The sequence below is a fragment of the Acanthochromis polyacanthus genome, chromosome 7, assembly GCF_021347895.1.
Source record: "Acanthochromis polyacanthus isolate Apoly-LR-REF ecotype Palm Island chromosome 7, KAUST_Apoly_ChrSc, whole genome shotgun sequence".
Classification (NCBI taxonomy): Eukaryota; Metazoa; Chordata; class Actinopteri; family Pomacentridae; genus Acanthochromis; species Acanthochromis polyacanthus.
In genome coordinates, this window is record NC_067119.1 from 22,816,948 (window position 1) to 22,838,515 (window position 21,568).

Sequence of the window (21,568 nt, forward strand, 5' to 3'; positions counted from 1 at the left end):
AAGAACAGTTGCATTTGGGTGTGTGTATGCAACAGTGTGGGTATATGAATGTGCACATGTCAGGTGTGCAGCACGCTGAAAGTATCTGTTTCTTTTTTCTGCTTTGTGCCGGTATGAATGCACATGCGAAGTCAAAGGAAAAAGATTATGTGAAGTGGCAGCGCTGAGTTTTCTTTCTGCATGCCTATCTTTAAGGACATTATGTATATGTGAGCTGTGTAGGATAATGGTGCAGGATAGAAAAGGGGATGGTCAGTTTGCATGCAAGATCCTGCATCTGTGTGAAGCACGACTAACATGGACATACGTAGCCATGTGGTAAAGCCGACTGCCCAATAATGTAATCTATGAAAAGACATCACAGCAATAAAGCTCTGTGAATAAGCCAAATCAATGTGTACCTTGATGAAAATGAATTAGTCCTATGCTTAGCTGTGTGTGCACCATCATGCTATGTAACTTTACATCATTCCTTGGTGCTTTGTTGTGCTGCTCTGCAGCTGCTGATGCAGTTTTATTTACACAACTAACATTGGACTGTCAGGATGGATGAATGTGAGAATGTGAGGCAGGATGGATTTCAGGATTGTGCCACCAACTTTATACGACAAGGATGTAATAACATCAATATTTATAGCGGGGCCTGATGACACTGTTTGTGTTGGGCACCAGGCCCCAGGATGATTCCCGGTCCTTCATTGCTTCTTAACAGATTGCACTGACAATGAAAGGGCAGACATGTGGCAGCCGGCCAGGTGATGACCCTGCACTGATGGATGTGGCAGTCATGACGATGGGTAACCAGCTTGCCCTGCTGCCCGCATCATAGCAGACAATGTCAGAGCATCCCCACAACTTGTCAGGAGAGCAGCATTTTATTAGCTGACAACGCTGAGAAAACATTAAGTCTGGACTGAGACATGATCTACCGACTGTGACGCTAACAGTAAAGGTATCACACACAACGAAACAACACAGTTTCACATCAAGTCAAGCCCACAGTTTGCGGGAAATTCTGCCTGCACCCTATTAATTTAATACTAAAGCTGACAGTGAATGCCTAAATAAAGAGCACAGACTTTTTAATTCACCCAGAAATCAGAGTAGTCTCATGTAAAAATGAAAGCATTAGAGACCTACTTCGCTCTCTTCTCAAAACACTCAAAATAGCACTTTTGAAACTAGTCCCAAAGCAGACTTCAAAGAAATGAATGAACTCAGAGGATTTAATTTTGTGAACAACTATTGTAAGTTTCTCCACAGTGAACTATATTTTTTCCAGTTCATTCATAAGAGATAATTTTCCTCTGCGCTTTCTGCAACAAATTTCTGTCTGTTTTTGGAAAATGTTTTCAGGCCATCGGATGTGAAAAATATTAAAACTGAGTCATACATAAAATTAATACAAACAGTGGCTCATTAGAATTAGAATGATTGAAAACAGAACTTTGGGGGGTTTATTTTTTCCATGGTCCCAGTTATTTCAACACATCAGAAGGGACATCTTGTTATTAACTTTCTTTTCAAATTACTTGTCCTCCCCAAATGCCTTTTGCTGCCCGAAGAAAAAAATGTGTAGATATGAGACGACAAAATGTCAAGAAAACAACCAAAAGCAACACGCTGGAGCATGATGGGCTTTGTGAAATGTATTTTTTCCTGACCTTGACTGACTTTGAGTGTTACAATAAAGCCGAATCAGTGACTTTCGAATTTACGGCATGATTTTTGGGTATTGTATCTCCAGACATAAGCTGAGTCTAAGAGAAGCAAACTGGTTGAAACGTTGACTGGAAAGGTGCCAGAGTTGTCAACCAGGAGTCAGTGGACAGCTGGAGAAAGATCAAGGACGCTTACAGTCTCGCACCATCTATGAATCAAGGAAGGGTTTGATCTGCCTGCATACATGGCCACCTGTTATCTCATGACTCGATTTCCATACTAATCGAGTTATGACACATGACAGTAAGAAATGCATGTGAAGACTGGTATAAGTGCACCTACTAAGACTAGGCTATTTTGTTACACAAGATGTAGGAAGATATTGTATAGCATTGCTGACTACTTTGTACACTGCAAAAACTCAATATCTTACCAAGTCTATTTGTTTTATTTTTAGTCAAAATGTCTTGCCCCACTTGATTTTAAATAAATTCACTGAACAAGTGACATTTCAACAAGATGGAAGGATTTGTTTTGGGACAATGCATCTTAAATATCTTGTTAAGTCAAACAATCTTGAAATTATCTTGTTTTAACCCTCCTCTCATCCTGCGGGTCAAATTGACCCGTTTTAAAGTTTAAAAATGTGGGGAAAAAAATGCATACTTTCACAGTGAAAACGTCCACATTTTCAAAATTTTGGGGGAAATTTTTTAACATTTTTTGGTGGAAAAAAAGAAATGTTAAAAAAAAAGTTTCTTTAAGAACATTCAGAAAAAAATCAGAGCAAATCCAGAGAATTTCGCTGGATTTTGGTTGAGTTTTTTCTGAATGTTCTTAAAGAAAATATTAGAACTTTTACTGATATATATATATATATATATATATGTGTGTGTGTGTGTGTGTGTGTGTGTGTGTGTGTGTGTGTGTGTGTGTGTGTGTGTGTGTGTGTGTGTGAGAGAATCATTTTAGAGATTTTTAGGATTTTGTTGAAGATTTTTATTCATTTTTTGAAAATATTTACAATTTTTAGATTTTTTTATTTTTTATTTTCTTGCCAAATTTGGGGATTTTTTTAACTAAAACTTTTCAGGGAAACTTTTCAGATTTTTTTTGCATTTTTTTTTATAAATTTGGGAACATTTTTGCTGAATTTTGGAATTTTTTTCAGACAAGGCAACAATATTTTTGGGTTCCATAAATGAGGACAACAGGAGGGTGAAGACACCTAAGCTTGACAATCCTGGTAAAATATAGCTTAAAATAAGTTTTCCCAGCTAATTGTAAGATCTCAATATTCTAAATATGATATCTTATTTCAAGAAATCTTACCAAGTCATTTTCACTTGTTCTATTGACATATTTTTTCACTTATTTCAAGTTGAAAGTTCTTTGACATAAGGTTCTTTTTCTTGTTTTGAGAGGGGCATTTTTTTCAGTGTAACGGCAAAAGATGGTAACGAATACACAAGTCCATATTTACAACAACAGTTTGACATTCAATAGTACACTTATTCTTGTTCTTGCTGAGACTCAGAAGGAAAGATCAATACCGCTGTGATAACTCAGTACAAATGCGTCGATTTACTTGACATCCGTGAACTCATTCATGAAAACTGACAAAAGGCATCTGACATCCCTGAATGTCAAACCAATGGCCATGCTTCGGATTTGATCCGCAGCAGAGCTAAGAACAGGCAGTTTGATTAAACTCTTCTTTGACCCGGGAGAATACAAGCGATGTGCACTCTGTTTCTGACATTTCAAAGAGAGAATTACGTGTGAATGCAAACAGACACAGGAAAAGTAAACGTAAACTCCTGAATGCACAACAGTGAGATGATGTGGAGCATTTTCTTTTTCTTAAATGCAAAAGGACAATGTAGGACAAGTTTAAAGCAAGACAGTTGAAGAATAGCAAGTGTATATTGTAAAAAAAAACAAAAAAAAACAACAACAACACACAAATCACTGCATTGCATACATATACAGCGAGCGAGAGAGAGAGAGAGAGAGAGATAACCTGGTGTGGAGGTTGTGATGTATTTCTAGCTGTAGTTGTAACATCAGGCTCCTGGGAAAACTTTCACATTGAAACCTATATAACCAGTTTACATCTACATGAAGTCCAAATAAACAGCAATCTTAAATTAATAAATTAAATGTCCTCTAAAGTAAAAACCCATTTTTCCCACATGAACATTAATCAGTGCAAATGTAGCAGCAGCAGCAGCAATACCTGTGAAGGGTTTAACCATCAGTTAGAATGTCTGGTTTCGATCTATACTCTCAGGTTATTTCCTCAGCAGTGATATATTTGTGACAAAGGCTGAAAAATACAGATTATTAAACATTTTTTTAACCTCGTTGGAGCCCACAAGAACACGCAATCATACATCTAAATACCAGATTTAATTTTAGATATCTAATTATCAGTATTTTCAAATGGAATACTGTGGTATTTGACTACACCCACTTGCCCCCTTTCAATTTTAAAAGAAGAGTTCTAAATCAATTCACTGTGAGACACTGTCAATCACACAGGCCAACAGAGCTGAGCATCAGTCCATACCCATTATGTCTCCACTTCTTAAGCGTGATTGGTTAATTTATGTTGTTCTTGGAGAAACGGTGGCTTTCATTTCTTCACAGCTGAAGTCTGTCTAGAATAAAATATGCACAAATTGCAAAGATCCCTGCGTGCTCAGTTAAGAATTGGTGCTTCTCCGCTGACAACTGAGATAGGAAGAAATAAAGAGAACACCGTAAGTGTCCCTTTTTTTGTGTAATCTTGCTGTTGTTGAGAATGAATTTCATTTTCTATTCCACTGCCCTTTGTGCAGTGACTTGAGGAATTGTCTGTTTGATAAGATCCAATTGAAGAATCTTGATTTGTTTTGGTTGTCTGAGGCTGATACATTTAGTTGGCTTTATTTATGTGCAGACTTCTGTTTTGATTTACAGAAGATAGCTGGCAGCTGAGACGGAGGACACCGTATTCAGTATAACTGGGCATTTCTATTATGTAAGGTGAATGTTTTGAAAAGTCCTGTTTTTTTTTTTTATTTGTGGAGCTGTACATTGCAATTTATCCTGGGGTCATCCAGGTTATTGTTAAGTGTGTTGTAAGCCCATCTAGTACAGGAAACTCAAATTAACAATTAGTCAGTTAATCAATATATCTGGATGATCACAATTCAGCGAACAGTGTAAAGCAGTTTGCTTCTTGTGATGAAAGGTTTCTAATATAATGAAGTGGTAAAAGTCTTCTAAACAAACACAGATATTGTGTCTCATTCTGGTATTCACACTTCTATTTTCATACACTATATATCTATTGCTTCATCAAATGTAAACTTACATCACCAATGGATCACTTGATATGAGTCTTGGGCTTATAGGGGAATAAACAAAGATCCCCTTGGTGGAAAGCTAGTTGTTTTTTTTCTTGATAGCATGTACATATGGTACATCATGAGCAAAATAAGTAGTCAGCGCCTTTACCACCTTGAAACTGCAGTGCACTGATGACAGTCAGTCAGATTTTTGAACATGAACCAGTCATGTTCACTCACAGGCTGACTATCATTAGTCTTGAGAAGCAGTTTCCATTTCAAATGAATGGCCAAATTACTTTACAGTGTTTGAGCAGAGCTGTAAGTGAGTTAATGTGCTCCAACTAAGGCAAACTGAGGGGAGGTATGTTGACAGAGAGGTGGGGAAGTGATGGATCTGAGCTTACTATAGAGCACATGTGTCAAATTCAAGGCCCCTTCCAAGCTTCCTCAGGCTACCCTAAATTAACAGCACTGGCTGCAAAAATGTTGTGCACGTTTGGGACAACCTATATTTGTGAACAAGTTTTTTCAGTAATGAACATTAATAAAACAAAACTGCGCTCAAAGCTCACACATAAGCACTTATAACTGACATGCTGAAGTTGGCTGCTGCTCAGGACATGATGCCTGATACTGATGTAGTTGTGCAGGCTAAAAGATGTCAAGTTTCAGGAGCAAATACGAAGCAAGAATAAATTCTGTAAAATGCTGCTTTAAACATTGGGGGGAAAAAAACAGCTAAATGAAAAGTTGCTGTAGTAAATACTGTGAAATTCAGTGTTGGTCATCAGATTCACTACAAAAGTGTTTGGTTGAGTGGAATATTATTTCTAATGGATGCATCCATGTTATGTATGTAGTTTTTTATGTATATTTTACGTATACATTTTATACATAAACAAGGCAGGTGACAACTTTACTTTCTTAACTGTCTGTATAAAATAGCTGCTACTTAAGATTTAAAGGTGTGCAGAGTTAATTTAGGTGTTCATAATTACTTTCTAGATGTGGAAAACGGACTTCAAAAATGTTCTATATCTTGATAAGTTTGATTTTTTTTAAATTCCAGGACTATGTTTTTAAGTTACACATACCTGTGACTAAATATGTTGTGCCATTGTACAATCACTGTGATCAGTTGTAATGCACAATGCGCACAAATGTTATACTGAGTCATAGTGTTGTTGAAATTGCCCTTACTCTAGTCTCTGGTTGTTTCTAATATAATTTTTAAAAGGACAGTTCATTACATATAAAGATTTTTCTAATATACTCGTTCTCCTTTGCACTAAAACGTCGGAAAAACTTAGACTTATTGTTACTTCTCGGTAATTATGCCATAAGTTTACTGGTCCGGCCCCTTTGAGATCAAATTATGCCGTATGTGGCCCCTGGACCAAAATGAGTTTGACACCCCTGCTGTAGAGTATACAACAGAATAGAAATATGTTTCAGCTATTTTATGGCAGGAAATTATTATTTTCAGGCATGAAACAAAAAAAACCCAACTCCAACATACTGAAGTGAGGTTTTAAGGGGTTAATCAATGATAGAAAATATACTCTAAGGAAAACATTGCCTGCAATGTATTTGAACTACATTTCCCACATGACATAGACTCATTTGTATTTCCCACAGTCCTTTGCGCCGTCCTACCGCTCTCAGTAACCAGAAGGTCGCACTTAGCATCGCTGTACTGAAACAGAGAGGAAACTAGACTGCAGTCATGCTGGGACAAGCTGTAAGGCGATTCACAACATCTGCCGTTCGTTCTTCACACTATGCTGAAGGACCAGGAAAGGTGAGATTAAATTCTTTAAACGATGTTGTCATTTAAATGTGCTTTTAACGACGCGGCCTTGTCTGTACACACAGCCTGACGTTAGCTAACGCTACTTGGAGGTCATGTCCGGCATTTGACAAGAGCGTGATTGTAAGGCCAGCAAAGTTAGCAGCACAGACAAGAACACGTATTTCCTTCTTCTTAAGGTCACAAAACATTTAAATTGAAGGACAGACATGTAGCAGCAAGTCCAGAATTGTTGACAGACAGTTAGCCTGTGAATTAGCATTAGCTTGGCCAACAAACTATAAGCAATATCGTTAGCGCTACTCAGCTAGTTAGCAAACTAATGTAAAATGTCATTTAGGCATTTTAAAAGTATCTAACTCGTTGGCATAAACTTAATAAGATGCAGGTATGTTGCTAAGACAGCATGATATCTACAAATACTTACGGTAACGGGAATCTTATTTCCTGAACGGACTGTACTATTAGCTAACTGCTGTCATTTGAGGTCAGAGCTGTAACCAAAGCCAGAGGGAACTAGGAAACAATTTTATGACTTAAACTATCTTTATTGTTTAGTTCAAGACCTCTGGTAATGAAATCAATCGTGTGGATATTTGTTTTAATGTACTTGTATACTGCAGTTTGCTTCTGCTACATTGACTCATTAAATAATGTTTGTCTTAGCAGTAGGCTCTTCTGATTGAATTCTGACAAGTGGACCTCACTGATTGTGTCAAAATAGACAGTCAGTTCATTTTTCATGTGTGTTGTTGTTCACCATGTTGATAAAGGCATGTGCCTGTTTGGAATTCTGCAAGGTGATCCTTAGTTTAATGTTAATATATTTTCGCATGTAAACAGTGGGGCAAAATTAATGTCTTACAGGTCATTGTAGGGGTGGCTTCTTTTCACTAAAAAAATATATATATTGATATAGTCTGTTGCATTTGTAAGTTAGCAGGCAATACCTGAGCGCTTGGTGAGATTTTACCTTTCCCGTTGTAAACTTGAAACTGCTATATAATTTTTGAATGTGCCACGACACTCCTCATACAATTGGCAAATGCTTCCTCTATTGCTGTTCAGCAATTAAGGCTTTCTCCAGATTTCATTAGTATTGCATTAATTTCTTAGCGATGCAATGCATCATAACAGTCTTGCTTTTTTTCCAGAACCTACCATTTTCTGTGGAAAACAAGTGGCGTCTGCTGGGCATGATGGTTCTGTTCTTCGGCAGTGGCTTCACATTCCCCTTCATTGTCGTCAGACATCAGATCCTGAAGAAGTGAAACAGCCCAGTTCTGTTCCACAGCCTTCAAGGTAATTATACCTGCCATTTTTATCCAGTATATTTGCTTTCATTAAAATGTCTGGGCGATGTGGAATTTATTCATATGAGCCTTCATTTGTAAAGTGACCTCAGACAATTGCAGTCCGCCCCATTTCCTCTTTAGCCTTTTTCTCTGTGCTGTATCTGAAATAAATTACCTGCATGTCTGAGAGTGACAGAAACAAATGTCACGTGGGTTCATATTGCTGCTCTGTTGTGTAGATAAGCGTGCACTTTAGCAAGTTAATGTGACAGTTTATTGTAGACATTGATGTGTATCAGGTTGGGGCAGGTCGGAGTTGCTGTCACACTTATCGTCACTGGTGTTTACTGAGAAATTGCTTTTCTGACAACAGATGTATGCAAGTCATCTTATCACTTTATGCCCTTTTTTTCTCTTGTTTCTCCTGCAGGTTGTCACCTGGAACATATTTATCCATCGGCGTTCTATCTGTGCAGAAGAATGGGAATCTCTTAATTTTCTTTGTAAATAAAGTCTCCTAAAATATGAACCTGCCTGCTAGTATTTTTTACACTGCCATTTAATTGCAAATCATTTATGATTCCATTTATAGTGTGGTCAATGTGACGCAAATCGCACTTTGTTTTAGTAGTCATTAGGCTTAAATTTTGAATAATAAAGTAACTCCTACTAAATGAAGCAGAAAAGGACTTTTTTATAGTACCAAAATTTTCAAGAATTGAATTGTTGGCTGTACATGGCTTGCCCTATTAAATGTGATTTGTTTTAAACCACATGCCTGCAATAAGTAGCGGTGCTCCTGCATTGTAAAATACTGCTGCCTAATTTAAGTACATCCCCAAAGATTCATAAGATGTGGATATATGATTGGTCTAAAGACAACATATTGTAAAAGATAATAAACCTGTGCCTTTGTAATTTTAAACCCTTTGTTACCAGCACCTGCAGCAAATGAATAAAGTGGGAAATTGAAAATTGGGTGTGAGAGGGCTGGCAGTGCAGACACCAGTCCTGCTCTTCTGATAGCTATTGTTGCCCCACTCTATAGCTCAGCTCCTTGGCTGAACTCTACTGAATAACCTTTTTTCAGTTCAATTAACCCTGTGCTTGTGGCTATAATTATCCAAGGACAAAGTATTAAAATGGTGGTGTGGCTGCTCAGTCATTGAGGGGGAGTAATGTAAAAGTTAAGAGGTTTTCCATACACCTCTTTTCAGGTCTGCCTTATGCCTGCAGTCATTTTTTGAAATCGGCTAAGGTTAGATTTTCGTTTGCTCGTGCTGTGGAGCAAAGAAGGGCCTTGGTTGGCCTAAAGGCATCAGGAGACACATACAGGGAGAAGCTGTAACCATGAGAAATAACCTGTCGCAAACCCTCTAATCCCCTTTTCCTGATTTTCACACAACTCATAACAACGTGTAAATCTGTCAGGTGCTTTTGTGTTCTTTTGCACTGATGATGATGTTATGCTGTGTGAGCCTCTGGGCTTCCCAGATGTCGTAGCATTCAGGTCATGCAGCTCTTCCTAGATGATGAAGATATTAGATATTTAATGGGGTCAGCAAGTGGGGCCGATATTTCATAGCTGTGTTTTTGGCATTTACAGGTTGACCTTTGTTTGTAGCTCAAGGATAGAGAGACTTTCCTCGTGTCTTCTCAACATATAAATCTGGCACAATATACTAAGCTGTGCACACAAGCGCTACACACAAAAAAATTTAAATCTCCAAATGTTTGTCACTCAAGTACACAATCAAAGCATGCAAACAACACACTATTGTACCGGTCTGATTGGCATGTCCTGAGTTAATGCAGCCCACGACAGGAGGTCACCTGGAGTGTTGCTTGTGATTGTCATTCTGCTCAAAATCTTCTATTTCCCAATGTTCAGTCCATCTCAGCTTTCAACAATAATCCATTCTCAGAATGGTCCTTATGAATGAAGCACAAAGATTAAGTGTGTAAACCCGCTAATTGATGTCCTTCAGCTGCTGACATGAGCCATACTTCATGTTGGCTCTTTTTGAGTGCATCTCAATGATCGCTTTGCTCTGTTCACAGAAGAAGAATGAGCTTTCTAGTGCCATTAGAGACAAATAAGCCTCACTGGAGTAACACTCCATCCAGAGTCTGTCTTTTGAGCATCAAACACTCTAACTAGGCTTGAAAGGTGCCTGCAAAAAGTCCGCTTCATCATCCCTCGCAACCGGCAAGTCAACAGAATGACTGCAGTAAGTGATGGGGGCCTATTTTTGGCTTTCAAAAGCAGATCATTTTATCCAGTAGGTTACTCTGATTTGATTTTGATACAGCAGAAAACATTTGAAAAGCTCAATTTTTGTGCTCTGGTCTCTGACAGTATGGCACTGACTGAACAGAACTGCTGGCAGCTACTTAAAATTTTACAAGCGGTTCACTTTGGTGATACGGAACATCCCAGCACTCAGAGTGCTAATTTGGGAATGTCCCCAACATTTGGACCCTTTTGCAGAAAAAGAGATTACAAAGAGATATGCATTTGCTCCCGCTGAGAGTACAAATTTAGACTGGCACTGACACTTAAAGCTCTTGGGTCCAGGAGGAGTGTCACATTATCTGGGTATCCAAGAGTGAAAAACATGCACCAAGCAGCGGGTCTTTATATATATATATATATATATATATATATATATAGTTATAAATTATCTGTTCTCTGCCATTATGCACTCTTACTGGAGCTTTTAAGGATCCTCACTGATGCCAGACTCCAACAGCGAGGACCAATTAGACACAATGTTATCTGGACAAGGACCAAGCTGCAGTGCAGTGCTGGCGACTTATGAAAAGTACATAAGGGTGTGCTGGCACAAGGCACATTGCAGGAGGGGTCCTTTCCACAGTAGTCGACATCACACATTTTAGATGGGTTTGCCATATCTCTGCTGCGTGGCACTTTGAGTGGTTGCGGGAGGGAATTGGGTGGGGGGAGACAGAAAAAGAATACATTACAGGAGGATTACGCACCCAGCATGCCAAGTCTCTCACAGGAGTTTGTCATGCTGCATTTAGTATGTAAGTGTGGGGGGAAATGAAAGAGAGAAGGAGTGTTATTGTGTGTGTGTGTCAGGCTTTTTTTCTTTCTTTCTTAGACAGGGTTTGCCAGAGTTTACGCCTTCATTATAGCCAATATCTGGTAAATGCATTATTGCAGTTGTCTTTTAATGCTTTACATTCCCTGGTGTACATGCACTAATTAAAACAAAGTGTAGTCATTACAGATCAAGTCCACTCTAGCTTATCACCATTCAGTGATTGCTTAGCATCATATCTGCTGATAGCATGAACAGGTCACTTGCAATTTATGTGCAGTAAACAGCTAGAAAGGTGAAAGCTTTTAATGTAAATACAGCGCAGCCACAGTCACGGCTCCCCAGCTTTTTATTTTCTCTTTTATCCAACAAACTAATATAGTTTTATGTGTTCTTGCAGATATGTAAATCACCTTATTTGCAGTATTTGTAGCCATTCATTGCAGCCTCTGTAGACTTTCTGCATCTCACGTGTGGAATCTAATTATAGACTCATTTGCACTTCAGAGGAGAAGATAGTGGGCTTAGCTTGGTGTAAAGCACGCACAGGCATCTAATAAAAAGACCCGATGTTTTATTGAATCCCCTCAGTAAGAGTCACATTTCACATCTAGCCGCAGTATTATAGTCAAACAATTACATTTGTTAGTTGGTGTGAGCAGACTCAATAGTGATTGACGGTTATATAAACATTTACTTACTGTGAATGAGTGTGGGTGCCTGACAAATACTCTACAGGCTAAATTACCCCTCTGGGTGAGTCGGATGAGCTCTAATCAGCACTCACAAACATCTTGCACCGCAGCAATTCACAGCACCACCAATCACTCCATTGCATGCAATATCAGGGATGTTCTCAATGTGGCCCACCCATCATATCAGCGTGACGACAATAAGAGGTGAAAGCAGCTGTCTCCAGTCGCCGAGCAACGCCCTGACACTGCACTGTCAGTCAATAAAGTTTCAAGGACACGGTGAACTCCCAAGTTTTTTGCGCTAAGCCCATCCTCTTTCCCCTACCTTCTCTGTTTACTACACTTTACCTCAAAGATGCTGACTGGTGGAGAAGCACGGAACTGTCAGTGCAGGAAGATGAAGTGTACACGCACCTCCCACTTCGTCAGAGTGGGCCTCTACTGCCTCAGCTAGGAACTCTACACAATTAGTCTAGAACCTCCAGGGAATGGCTGTTCATAGGAGATGAATGCTCTCTGGATACAGAGTCAGCTCATATGTGTGTACGTGTGTGTGTGTGTGTGTGTTTTTGTATGTCACAGGGGGGGAGAGGAAAGAGATGTAAATATTAGGTGTTAATTAAGAAGCAGGCTCTGATAAAGATAGGGGAAAAAATGAAAAAACATCCAAAGCATCGCATCAGAAAGACGCGTTATTCATACAGGATGTGTTGCACTCTGCAGCCTTTATGTTCATTAATGTTGCAGATCCGATTCATGCGCTCAACCATCTAAAAGAGATCTGCCCCCTTTTTTTTCCAGAGGTGGCAAATCACAAAGAGGCCTTGAAGCCGAAAGGAGAAAAATATGTCATGTGTCACTTCAGGTTTTTTGCACAGTCAGTTTGATGTGAAAATAACGTGTGCAGAGGCCTGGCAGGGATCCCGGTACAGATACGAAACTGGCATAATCTCTACATCCCCTCCAGCCCATTTTAGATCCCTGAACAGTCTTCAGTTCAATAATGTAACACTACACACTGCCACATTTAATGGGAGGAAGTTCCAGCGTGAAACAAGTTTTCATTTTAAATAATCTTCCGCGCTTCAGTCCACGCTCTCCCACTTCATGCCTCATGTTAATACCTATGAAGAGTGGGACGTGCATTTTTCCCTGTTGCTTCATACAAAATACAGCACGCCTTCTGAATTTGTCTCTCTTCCCTCTAAATGAAATCTTCATATTTCACTTTACCAGATGTCTGTTATAAAATCCATCTGGGGACATAAAAAGCCTCACTCAATCACAAGGCTTTGAGATCTTCGGCCTGCAAGTGTTTATTGACTCCTGTCCAGGCCTTTGTGACTGAGCACCACGTGATTTGGATTTGATCTTGGTGAAAGTCCTTGAATTTTCTTTCCCTGTGAAAGTTATTACAGTCTGTAATATAGCCTGAAAGATATCTTTGACTCGGATGAAGCATCTCTAGAGGTTTCTGCTGTGATGGGACAGTGCAAACGCAGTGTGGGAATAAGGTCTGACAATGTGAGACTACTAGAAATGGAGAGTGAGAGGGACGGCATAAAAAAGGAGGTTCAGTCGATCATTTGTTGTTGTTTTCTCTGCTTTGGGTTTTTTTCCTCCCACAGACGGAGAGAAAATATTTGAAGCTTTTCTCAGCCAGAAACTGTGTCTGTTGCTCTCCAGTGGTCTCTCTCCCTTGTTACTCGCACTGGAAAGATTCAACCCAAGGCATTTTGCACGCTGAGAGGCATCTGCCACAAACCTGCATATTCACATGCATATTTACACTCGCATAAGCCCCGAAACAGATGCACAAACATAGTTCAAGTACATCCACAGGAACACTGCTGAAATGTGAATACAGTATTTACATAAACACACATTCAACCATGAGTCCAAACATGCTTAGGACAAAGAAAAATCTGTCATATTTGTGTTAAACCTTCAACAAAGCTCATTTTTTGAGAGTACATCTATGTTGATTGTAGATGCATAAATTAACTAAGCAAAGTAAATGCAGCTGATGTACATTCAGGCGAATTCGCTCTGAAATAGAGCCACAGATGCAGGCTAGCATTGTCTGCATTACATCTCCAAAATAGCTCCAGAGAATAGCTGAATGTAATGTCAATTTTTACTTGCAGCTGGATTGAAGAAAACAGAGAGATATTGATGGATATAGAATGCAGAAATGGGCAAAGAAGCTGCACAGGTACAGGAAGTGTATATTTACGATTGTTCCCCATTGGAAACAAACACTGTCCTGAAGTCTGAGCGTCTGCACTTTTATAGTTTTTGCAGCTCTGTTTACCATATTTGTGAGATTTCTGATGTAGCTCTGCAGTAGTCTCCCAGGACATAGATGCAGAGGTGCGTAGTTAGAGAGAGCAGTAGCAGTTGTGCACTACTGTAATGCTCCTGGGCAGCTGAACAGCTCCCCCATCTGGACGAAAACCAACTACCAGGCTGTAACATGTTATAAATAATGGGAGGCTTAAAATGCTTGTCAGTGCCAAGGTTACAGCTGCTGCATGATGAGAAAACTGTCCTGCTGGAATCAACACGCTTTATAATTTAAGCTACTTTTCTGTTTTTTTTCCCCTTCATCATATGCATGTCCTTCAGTTGTCATTTATATTATTGATATAGTTACTGAGGTCAAGTAAAACTTTGATAAACTCATTACATAAAGCTCAGAGAAGCTCAGTAAGAGTCCATACAAGCGCAGTTTGATCACATCACTTGGTTTTTGTGAGTGTATTTGTTCAGAGGGCAGGATGCAACTATAATTGTTGCCTTTGAACGCAGGAACAGAGCGCTCACAGAGATGCAATACAAGTCACAAAGGCAGGACTGGCTGTGCAGGGGAAATGTGAATGAAAGGCTTGTGTCTCGCAGAGACAGGGAGAGAGAACTGGGGCAGAGGAAGGCACATGGTGCTCAGAATGGTTTATTTTTCTGAAGACCAGTCTCCTCCAGGATGTTCTTTGGACACCACAGATGTTTGGATGTAACGAACGGGCACAATTCGGGTTGGCCCGAGTTCAGTTGGGTCTTTGAATGGTGCCTTTCAAAGCTCTGCCGAACCACATGGTGCCCAGGACCTCAGCCACAAAGCCTCGCTAGACGAGCTCAGCATTGCAGACATAAAAGGATCAAATGGATCCTTTATTCGCTTATTTGTTTATGTATTTATTAATTTCAATTGGATCCTAAAAAGGCATAAATATTTGTTATACAAATTAGATGATATTTTGAAGACGGCACTGCGTGACATGTAATCCCTCTGGTACTTTCAGCATGAAACCACCCCGCAGATAGAAATCTTTCTCAACATCTTTCAGATCCGCTGTCAATGATGGGGTGCTTAAAGTTCTGTTTGGTGAAGAGAAAAAACTTTACTTTTACAGCAATTAGTCAGTGTTATACAATTTTAATTACCTTTCCCTTTCCAATAGGATACAGACCACTTCAGAGTTTTGTAAGTTTTTCATCTCTTTAGATCTTTCCGCAGACTTATTAAGAGAGAATTAGATTTCCTATTCCTCTTTGAAATTAGAAATGCATATGATACAGAACATCTCACCTAATGAAATCATAACTTGCTGATTTTAGTGTGTGCATGTGGAGGCTAACCCAAACAAAACCATCCCAAGGCTCTACAGTCTGTTCAGTCTGACAGGAGAGGCCAAGATATCCAATTAATAGCAGAGGTTAAAGTTGACTTTCCACTGGCTGGTCCAATCACAGTAGGTACCCCGGTTAATTTGGTGAACAAAGTCATGGCAGGGGTGGGTGGCCACTTAGGAAAAAGCGAGGCGAGGAGAAGGGATGGATGAGAGGAAGCACGATAAGGACTGAGGGAAAGATTGCTGCCCCCTGACAGCTCAGCTTGCATGGCAAATGAGGAAGCTGACTGAACAAAAACATTTGCTGAATCTGTAATGGGAACGATCAGAACACTTCAGGAGAAAGTCGCGCACTACAACAAAGACCAACACAAAACTTTTGCGACAGCCACAGCTAGATAGGTCCACTGCAGGCTTTGGTGCCTGGGTGGAATGAGTTTTTGTGTGTTAAGTCTGCTTATAAATGTCATTTCACATTTACAGTTTGGTCAGAAATCTCGGGCCAGACCTGTGTTTGTTACACAACAAAATACTGTCAGGAACATTTTATCTCTGCTCTGTCCAGAGCTGTAGGACACGATCAGAGAAGCTGTCTGATGTGACATGTGGCTCTTTCTTTTTCAGAGTACCCTCATGGATACACAATCAAAAGCATCGCTCACTTGACTCTACCCAGGAAGCCGGTGACTCTCCACTGCAAAAGAAATCTCTGAGCTTGCAAAAAAGAGTGATAGCTGTTGCCAGAATATAGTACATATACACACACCTCATTGGGACTGAACACCAGTCTCTGGTCTGACAAGCAGCCATGGACGAAGTTTAAGCATATCAGTTTTTTCCTAAATTCATATACACACACTGATGGCAGTGTCTCCTCAGCAGGCAGAGAAATATTCCCGTCTGCTGTCTTTGTTTCTCACTCCTCCATCTCGCACCCTGCACCCCGCCATCTTCGTCACATCTTTTGCGCTTTGGTTTATGGATCCAAACTGACGGCAGGCAGACTTCTTTTCAAACTTTGAGAAAAGTGACTCTGAATAGAACATGTAGCCCTTCGGCTCCTGGGGACTCCAGAACTCCAGAGCTTTCTTGAGTGGTGCATTTCAAAAGTGAAAGAAAAAAATATTCAAAACAAAGACTCTGAAGAAGTGAAATATATACATATATATATATATATATATATATATATATATATATATATATATATATATATATATATATTTCCGAGAATTTAATAAAGATAACCCTAGAAAGCACAGGTACTAAAGTGATTTATGAAAGTTGGGGGTGATATTTGTTTAATAAAAAAAATCCCTCACAGAACTTCAGCCACACATTACCGAAATTTCACTGTTGTTTCATCATTTCCAGTAGAGATCTAACCTATCGTTATAAGCTCTTAAATAAGGCATTCTCAGCAGTATTATCTTGATGCAATGTCATCATATCACAGAGTGCCCTTATTCTGAATAAATGTTTTCATCTCTCCTCGAAAAGCTTCCCCTATGGCTATAGCATAATATTTCATTACTTTGGTGTAATTTTCATCGGAATAAAGTGAACAAAGTATGTAGGCTTAATTCGATGCAGCTATGGTCTGTTAGAGTTTGAGATTGAATTTCACCTACCTTCAAAGTCTCCTAACACAATTAGGCGTAGTTCTTTGACTTTAAATGTGATTTTGTTCTGAAGTGTCTTTGTTCTGAATGTCTATTCTTAGAAGTTAATTGCATTTTCAGCCGGTGTTGTTCAGCAGTATAAAATGGGCATTTATGACACCTTGCTTATATCTCTACTCACAGGCTGCCCTGTTGTCTAATACCACTCTGCAAGGTGAAATTGATACTTTTTGTATCTTTAGCTCAGTGGTATATGGGTTATAGCAGAAGTCTATATTGGTAAAGGAAATGTGTGAATGTGATTTTGAGCCTGATATGATTTTTTTTCTCTGCTTTGCTACTCTATTGGTTATGTGTTCTGCCTAAGTTTCACAAAGAGCCCATTTTTAGTGGCTGGAAATTTCAGCGGTTCATTAATTTGCTTTTCTTTGTAAGTTCCCAAAAAGGTCAGTTAAAGTGAAAGTGAATGGCCTGCCTTACAGAACAGGAAAAGATGGTGTAATTAAACTATGCCCTTCACAACTGTATTTAACCTCAGAGTGTTTTTAATGACTTACTCATATAGAATAGGCTTGATTTATATTCCATTTATTCATGGGCACATAAAACATGGGCTGGCCCTCCACAAAAGCCTTGGTCTTAACCAGGGGTTATCGCAATAAGGCAATTACAGTGTGCAAAAGTGAGAGTCAAATATTATAGCATTATTATGATTATCATTGAAGGAGGAACTGCAGTGTAACACTTTATCCTTGAAAGCCATGTTCACAACAAATACATGACTAAACTCTCTATGCATCTTCTGAAAGACTCTTCAGCTCAGGGCGATGAAGTGCACAAACACACAACAAAAAAAGTGGTAACAACGTGGAATTGGTTGGGTTTAGTAAATACATATTATAGCTGAGTGTCTAACCAACTGGTCCTTGCAAACCCACCGTCCCAGGAGCCTCCTCAGCAGCCATCTGCAAGTGATGCCGAGAGAATAAGCAATGGGGAGTTTGGGAACTCTGGAAATGCTGAATCAAATCTGCACTGCCAGCTGCGAGAGAAGCAAAGTAAGATGTGGCAGCCTGGGAGTGAAAGAAATAAAAGAAGAAGTAAAAGAAAAGCTTTTTTATGTAGTGAGCAAATAATGGGTAAATGTTAGTAGGCCACCGTTTCTCAGTGGAGGTGAGATGCTAATTAAACTTCCGAAAATGAAAGAAGTGCGTTTAAATGTTTGCTTAACTTTTTTTCCTTTTCCATCACAGAGCTAAGCAGACAATAAAACATGCATGAGTGTAGCCCGGGCTGGATTATCATGAGAGAAATGAAATAAACTTTATGAGATGGTGCTGCGCAGTGCTTTCAGCAACAACCATGCCTTCTAAATAATGGCGTTCATTACAAAATGTGCATTTTTGCATGTATTTGCATGTAATTGAGTAAAGGAATGACCGATTGAGGGACAAGGGAAGGAGAGGGAAGTCAGGGAGTTTTGGAGGGAAGGAATAGGCTGCTCTATCATCTCCACCCAGACACCACTGGGATTTAGAGTGAGAGACAGTACAGAGCTGTGGAGAGACAAATCACTCCTCTTGACCTTTGAGAGAACAGCTACATACAGTAATAATCCACTGAGGGGGGACGTTGAGCTGGTCATAATATTGGAGTTTTCACTTTTGCTGCAGAGAAGTACTCTTGCAACATACTGCTGAGGAAGATAAGACTGGAAAGACAGAGGTCTCAGCAGTCCTGTGCAGCTCTACACTTGTACGTGTTTGTGGGATCTCTTGGTCTTAGAGCTCTGGTGATTACGGGAGGATTCGTTTATCTCGCACTTTAAAGCCAACCGCAATGCAACGGCACGCTGCTCGAATCATTTTAAAGATTTGTTCTAGCTGGATCAAAGTCTTCCGCACACTGCTTTTGGCTGCATTTTCCCTCCTAGTGAGCAGTTCATTGAGGTCTCCAACACTGAGATTCGAACTTTATGTGCCTTCATTAAATTCTAACTAGTGCTATAATTCTCCTCCCTGTGATTCCAAAAGCTCTTCTCTGCACTTTTTTTTTTTTTTTTTTTTGCCACAGACTACATGTGGGATATAGCCTGCAGCGATGTGCAAGCAGTGTTGCAGTATTATGGGCCCTTAACTTTTTCATCTGCCGCAGTAAAGAGGTTAGCATGATGGACTAGTTACTGGTGGTGCCTGTCACTGTAGTGTGCACTCCACTCTGATCTACATCGTTCTGGGCTTTAAGTGCTTCTTCATGCCCTGAGCAATTATTGGCTGCTTCACTATCGTCTGCCAGAGAGAAAGCTGAAGATGTATTGGTGGGAACAGTACCGTTTCTGCTGGTGAATTATTCATTTGTTACATTACTGCAGAAGTGATTTAGAGCTTCCTCTGGATTGCTTGATTCACTTTCACCTGTGATTTCTAACAGCTAACTCCAACATAGCTTTACGCCCCGCCTCAGAGCACAATATTTTTAAAAAGGTTACACAGGAAACTGTCACTATTGTTAGATGACGCCTTTGTCCTTCTTTCTCACGCAATTACACTGAATGATTTTGATCTGAGCCGTCGGTTTTATGCCACCGTTTTTCTTTTCATCATCATTTGTTCTTTTTCATTCACTTTCCAACTTGCAGATGATTGATGAATGGACGCTGAATTACAGAATTCATCCACTTCTACCAGACGGTGCTACCTGTTTGCAGTTAATGCATCATCTCTACTCAGAGGGAACCCCTCTGAGTTACCTTCTTAATCTATTGCCATTAAGGCACATACAGAAGCACCATGTCCTCCTGCATGTTCCACTGAATACAACATGATCAGGCCCAGTGGACTCAGTGGCGCCTCATCACACAGGCAAATTAATAACTGCCACAAATACTCAGATGACTTATGAGGTTGTAATAAATCTCTTTTTGAAAAAAAAAAAAAAGCATCATCTCCCATGAACAGTGTGCTGTACAACATAATAAATTTCAGGAGAGCACAAATACATGCCACTTTATTATTACAAATAATAAATGAACATTAGGCAACTGTTAATGCAACCAATTTGTCTTTCTGAGGGTCGCTAATGGCGCACAACGCCATGTGAACTCACCAGAAAGAACTTTGGATATTCTGGCACTTTCCATTAAAAATTGAAATGCAATCAGTGTTGTAATCTTCAGCTGCAACTCTTGCTAAAGTCAATGGTGCTGAAACAACAGCCAGCCAGTTCAATCTAATATCAATCAATCATAAGAGATTGTGCTCGCTGGATGAAACTGCTGAGACAGAGAGATGGAAGCTGCTGGTGGTGGCGTACACATACTCACTATATATTCCACGTGGAGACAAATGTGAATCGACTGAGGAACTGGCTAAATGTCCGCCATAGCCTTCTGTTGCATTCTAATTTTCACAACAAATACAAGCGGATCACTTTGAACTGTATTTGACCTTCACTAACTACATTCCCTTGTTCTTTAAACTGGGGACGTCCTTGTCTGTGTGCTCCACCCGCCGCCTATGCTCATTAAATATCCTCTCATCAGGTCACGGGGTCATGGACACTGGGCTGAGCTGTCTGGGTTTTTTTGTGGTGTGGAATACCAGAGAAGTCCAGCCTGAGTGCCAGTCAGACAGCCTTACCACCACACACACACACACACACACACACACACACACACACACACACACATGCACACACACATCCTCTCAGCTCTAATGAATGAGATGAATTATTGCTCTGGGTTTCCGGAGTTTCATAGAAAGTGACTTTAGCAAGAGCCACAATAAAGTTGTACCTCATATCCACACAGAGAGGGAGGGAAGGAGGGAGGAGGGAGAGGTCTTGTGTTCTGCAGACACTCTGCAGCATCATGTGGAACAAGATGTCAAAGCATGTATGGGTTGTTGGAGTTAAATAAACTCTACACACAAACACACACAAACTTCCTTCCTCCTGTGATTCAGCGGCTCAGTAAAGCCTAGATGTCGTAAATGGGATTTATGTCGTTTAATTAAGCTTTTGTACAATTACCCTTATTTACAGCTGCATGAAGCAGGCAATGGGGAACTAACGGAAGCGCGAGCCAAACAGAGAGGTCGTAATTTCTGTCCTTTACTTCTCATTGTTCCCAAGATATGAGAACAACACTCCCGAGCATGTAGGCTACATGATTTGTTTGGTGGAGCTGAATATTTACATGAATCCCGCATCTGTGCTGCTTGTGTTTGAATAATAACTATAACTCTTTTGTCAGTGCACTTCGTATTATGGCGCAGCTTTCATTTTGGACGACCAGAATGGTTGCTGTTTAAAAATATCCTGTTGTATATTTAAAACACATGCAAATGTAGCCACTAAGATTTTTTTTTAATCTTCTCTCAATACACATCATTCATTCCCGCCAATGTGCTCCCAAATTTGAGAGGCAGCATGAGGCTGATCTGTCTCATA

The 21,568-nt window shown here is 39.8% G+C and overlaps 1 protein-coding gene across 1 annotated transcript; it reads left to right on the forward strand.

The window, feature by feature from the left end:
• The first annotated feature begins 6,623 nt into the window (after nt 1-6,623).
• Nucleotides 6,624-8,634, forward strand: LOC110950085 (cytochrome c oxidase subunit 7C, mitochondrial). Its single transcript, XM_022192488.2, has 3 exons — nt 6,624-6,801; nt 7,965-8,112; nt 8,536-8,634. Exons 1-2 carry the CDS (start codon nt 6,727-6,729, stop codon nt 8,079-8,081), a joined length of 192 nt encoding a protein of 63 aa, XP_022048180.1. The 5' UTR covers nt 6,624-6,726; the 3' UTR covers nt 8,082-8,112; nt 8,536-8,634.
• The last annotated feature ends 12,934 nt before the right edge of the window (nt 8,635-21,568 follow it).

Coding starts and splice junctions, on each gene's coding strand:
- LOC110950085 (XM_022192488.2), top strand. CDS start 6,727: ATGCTGGGACAAGCTGTAAGGCGATTCACAACATCTGCCGTTCGTTCT. Junction 6,802..7,964: donor ATGCTGAAGGACCAGGAAAG/GTGAGATTAAAT, acceptor CTTTTTTTCCAG/AACCTACCATTTTCTGTGGA.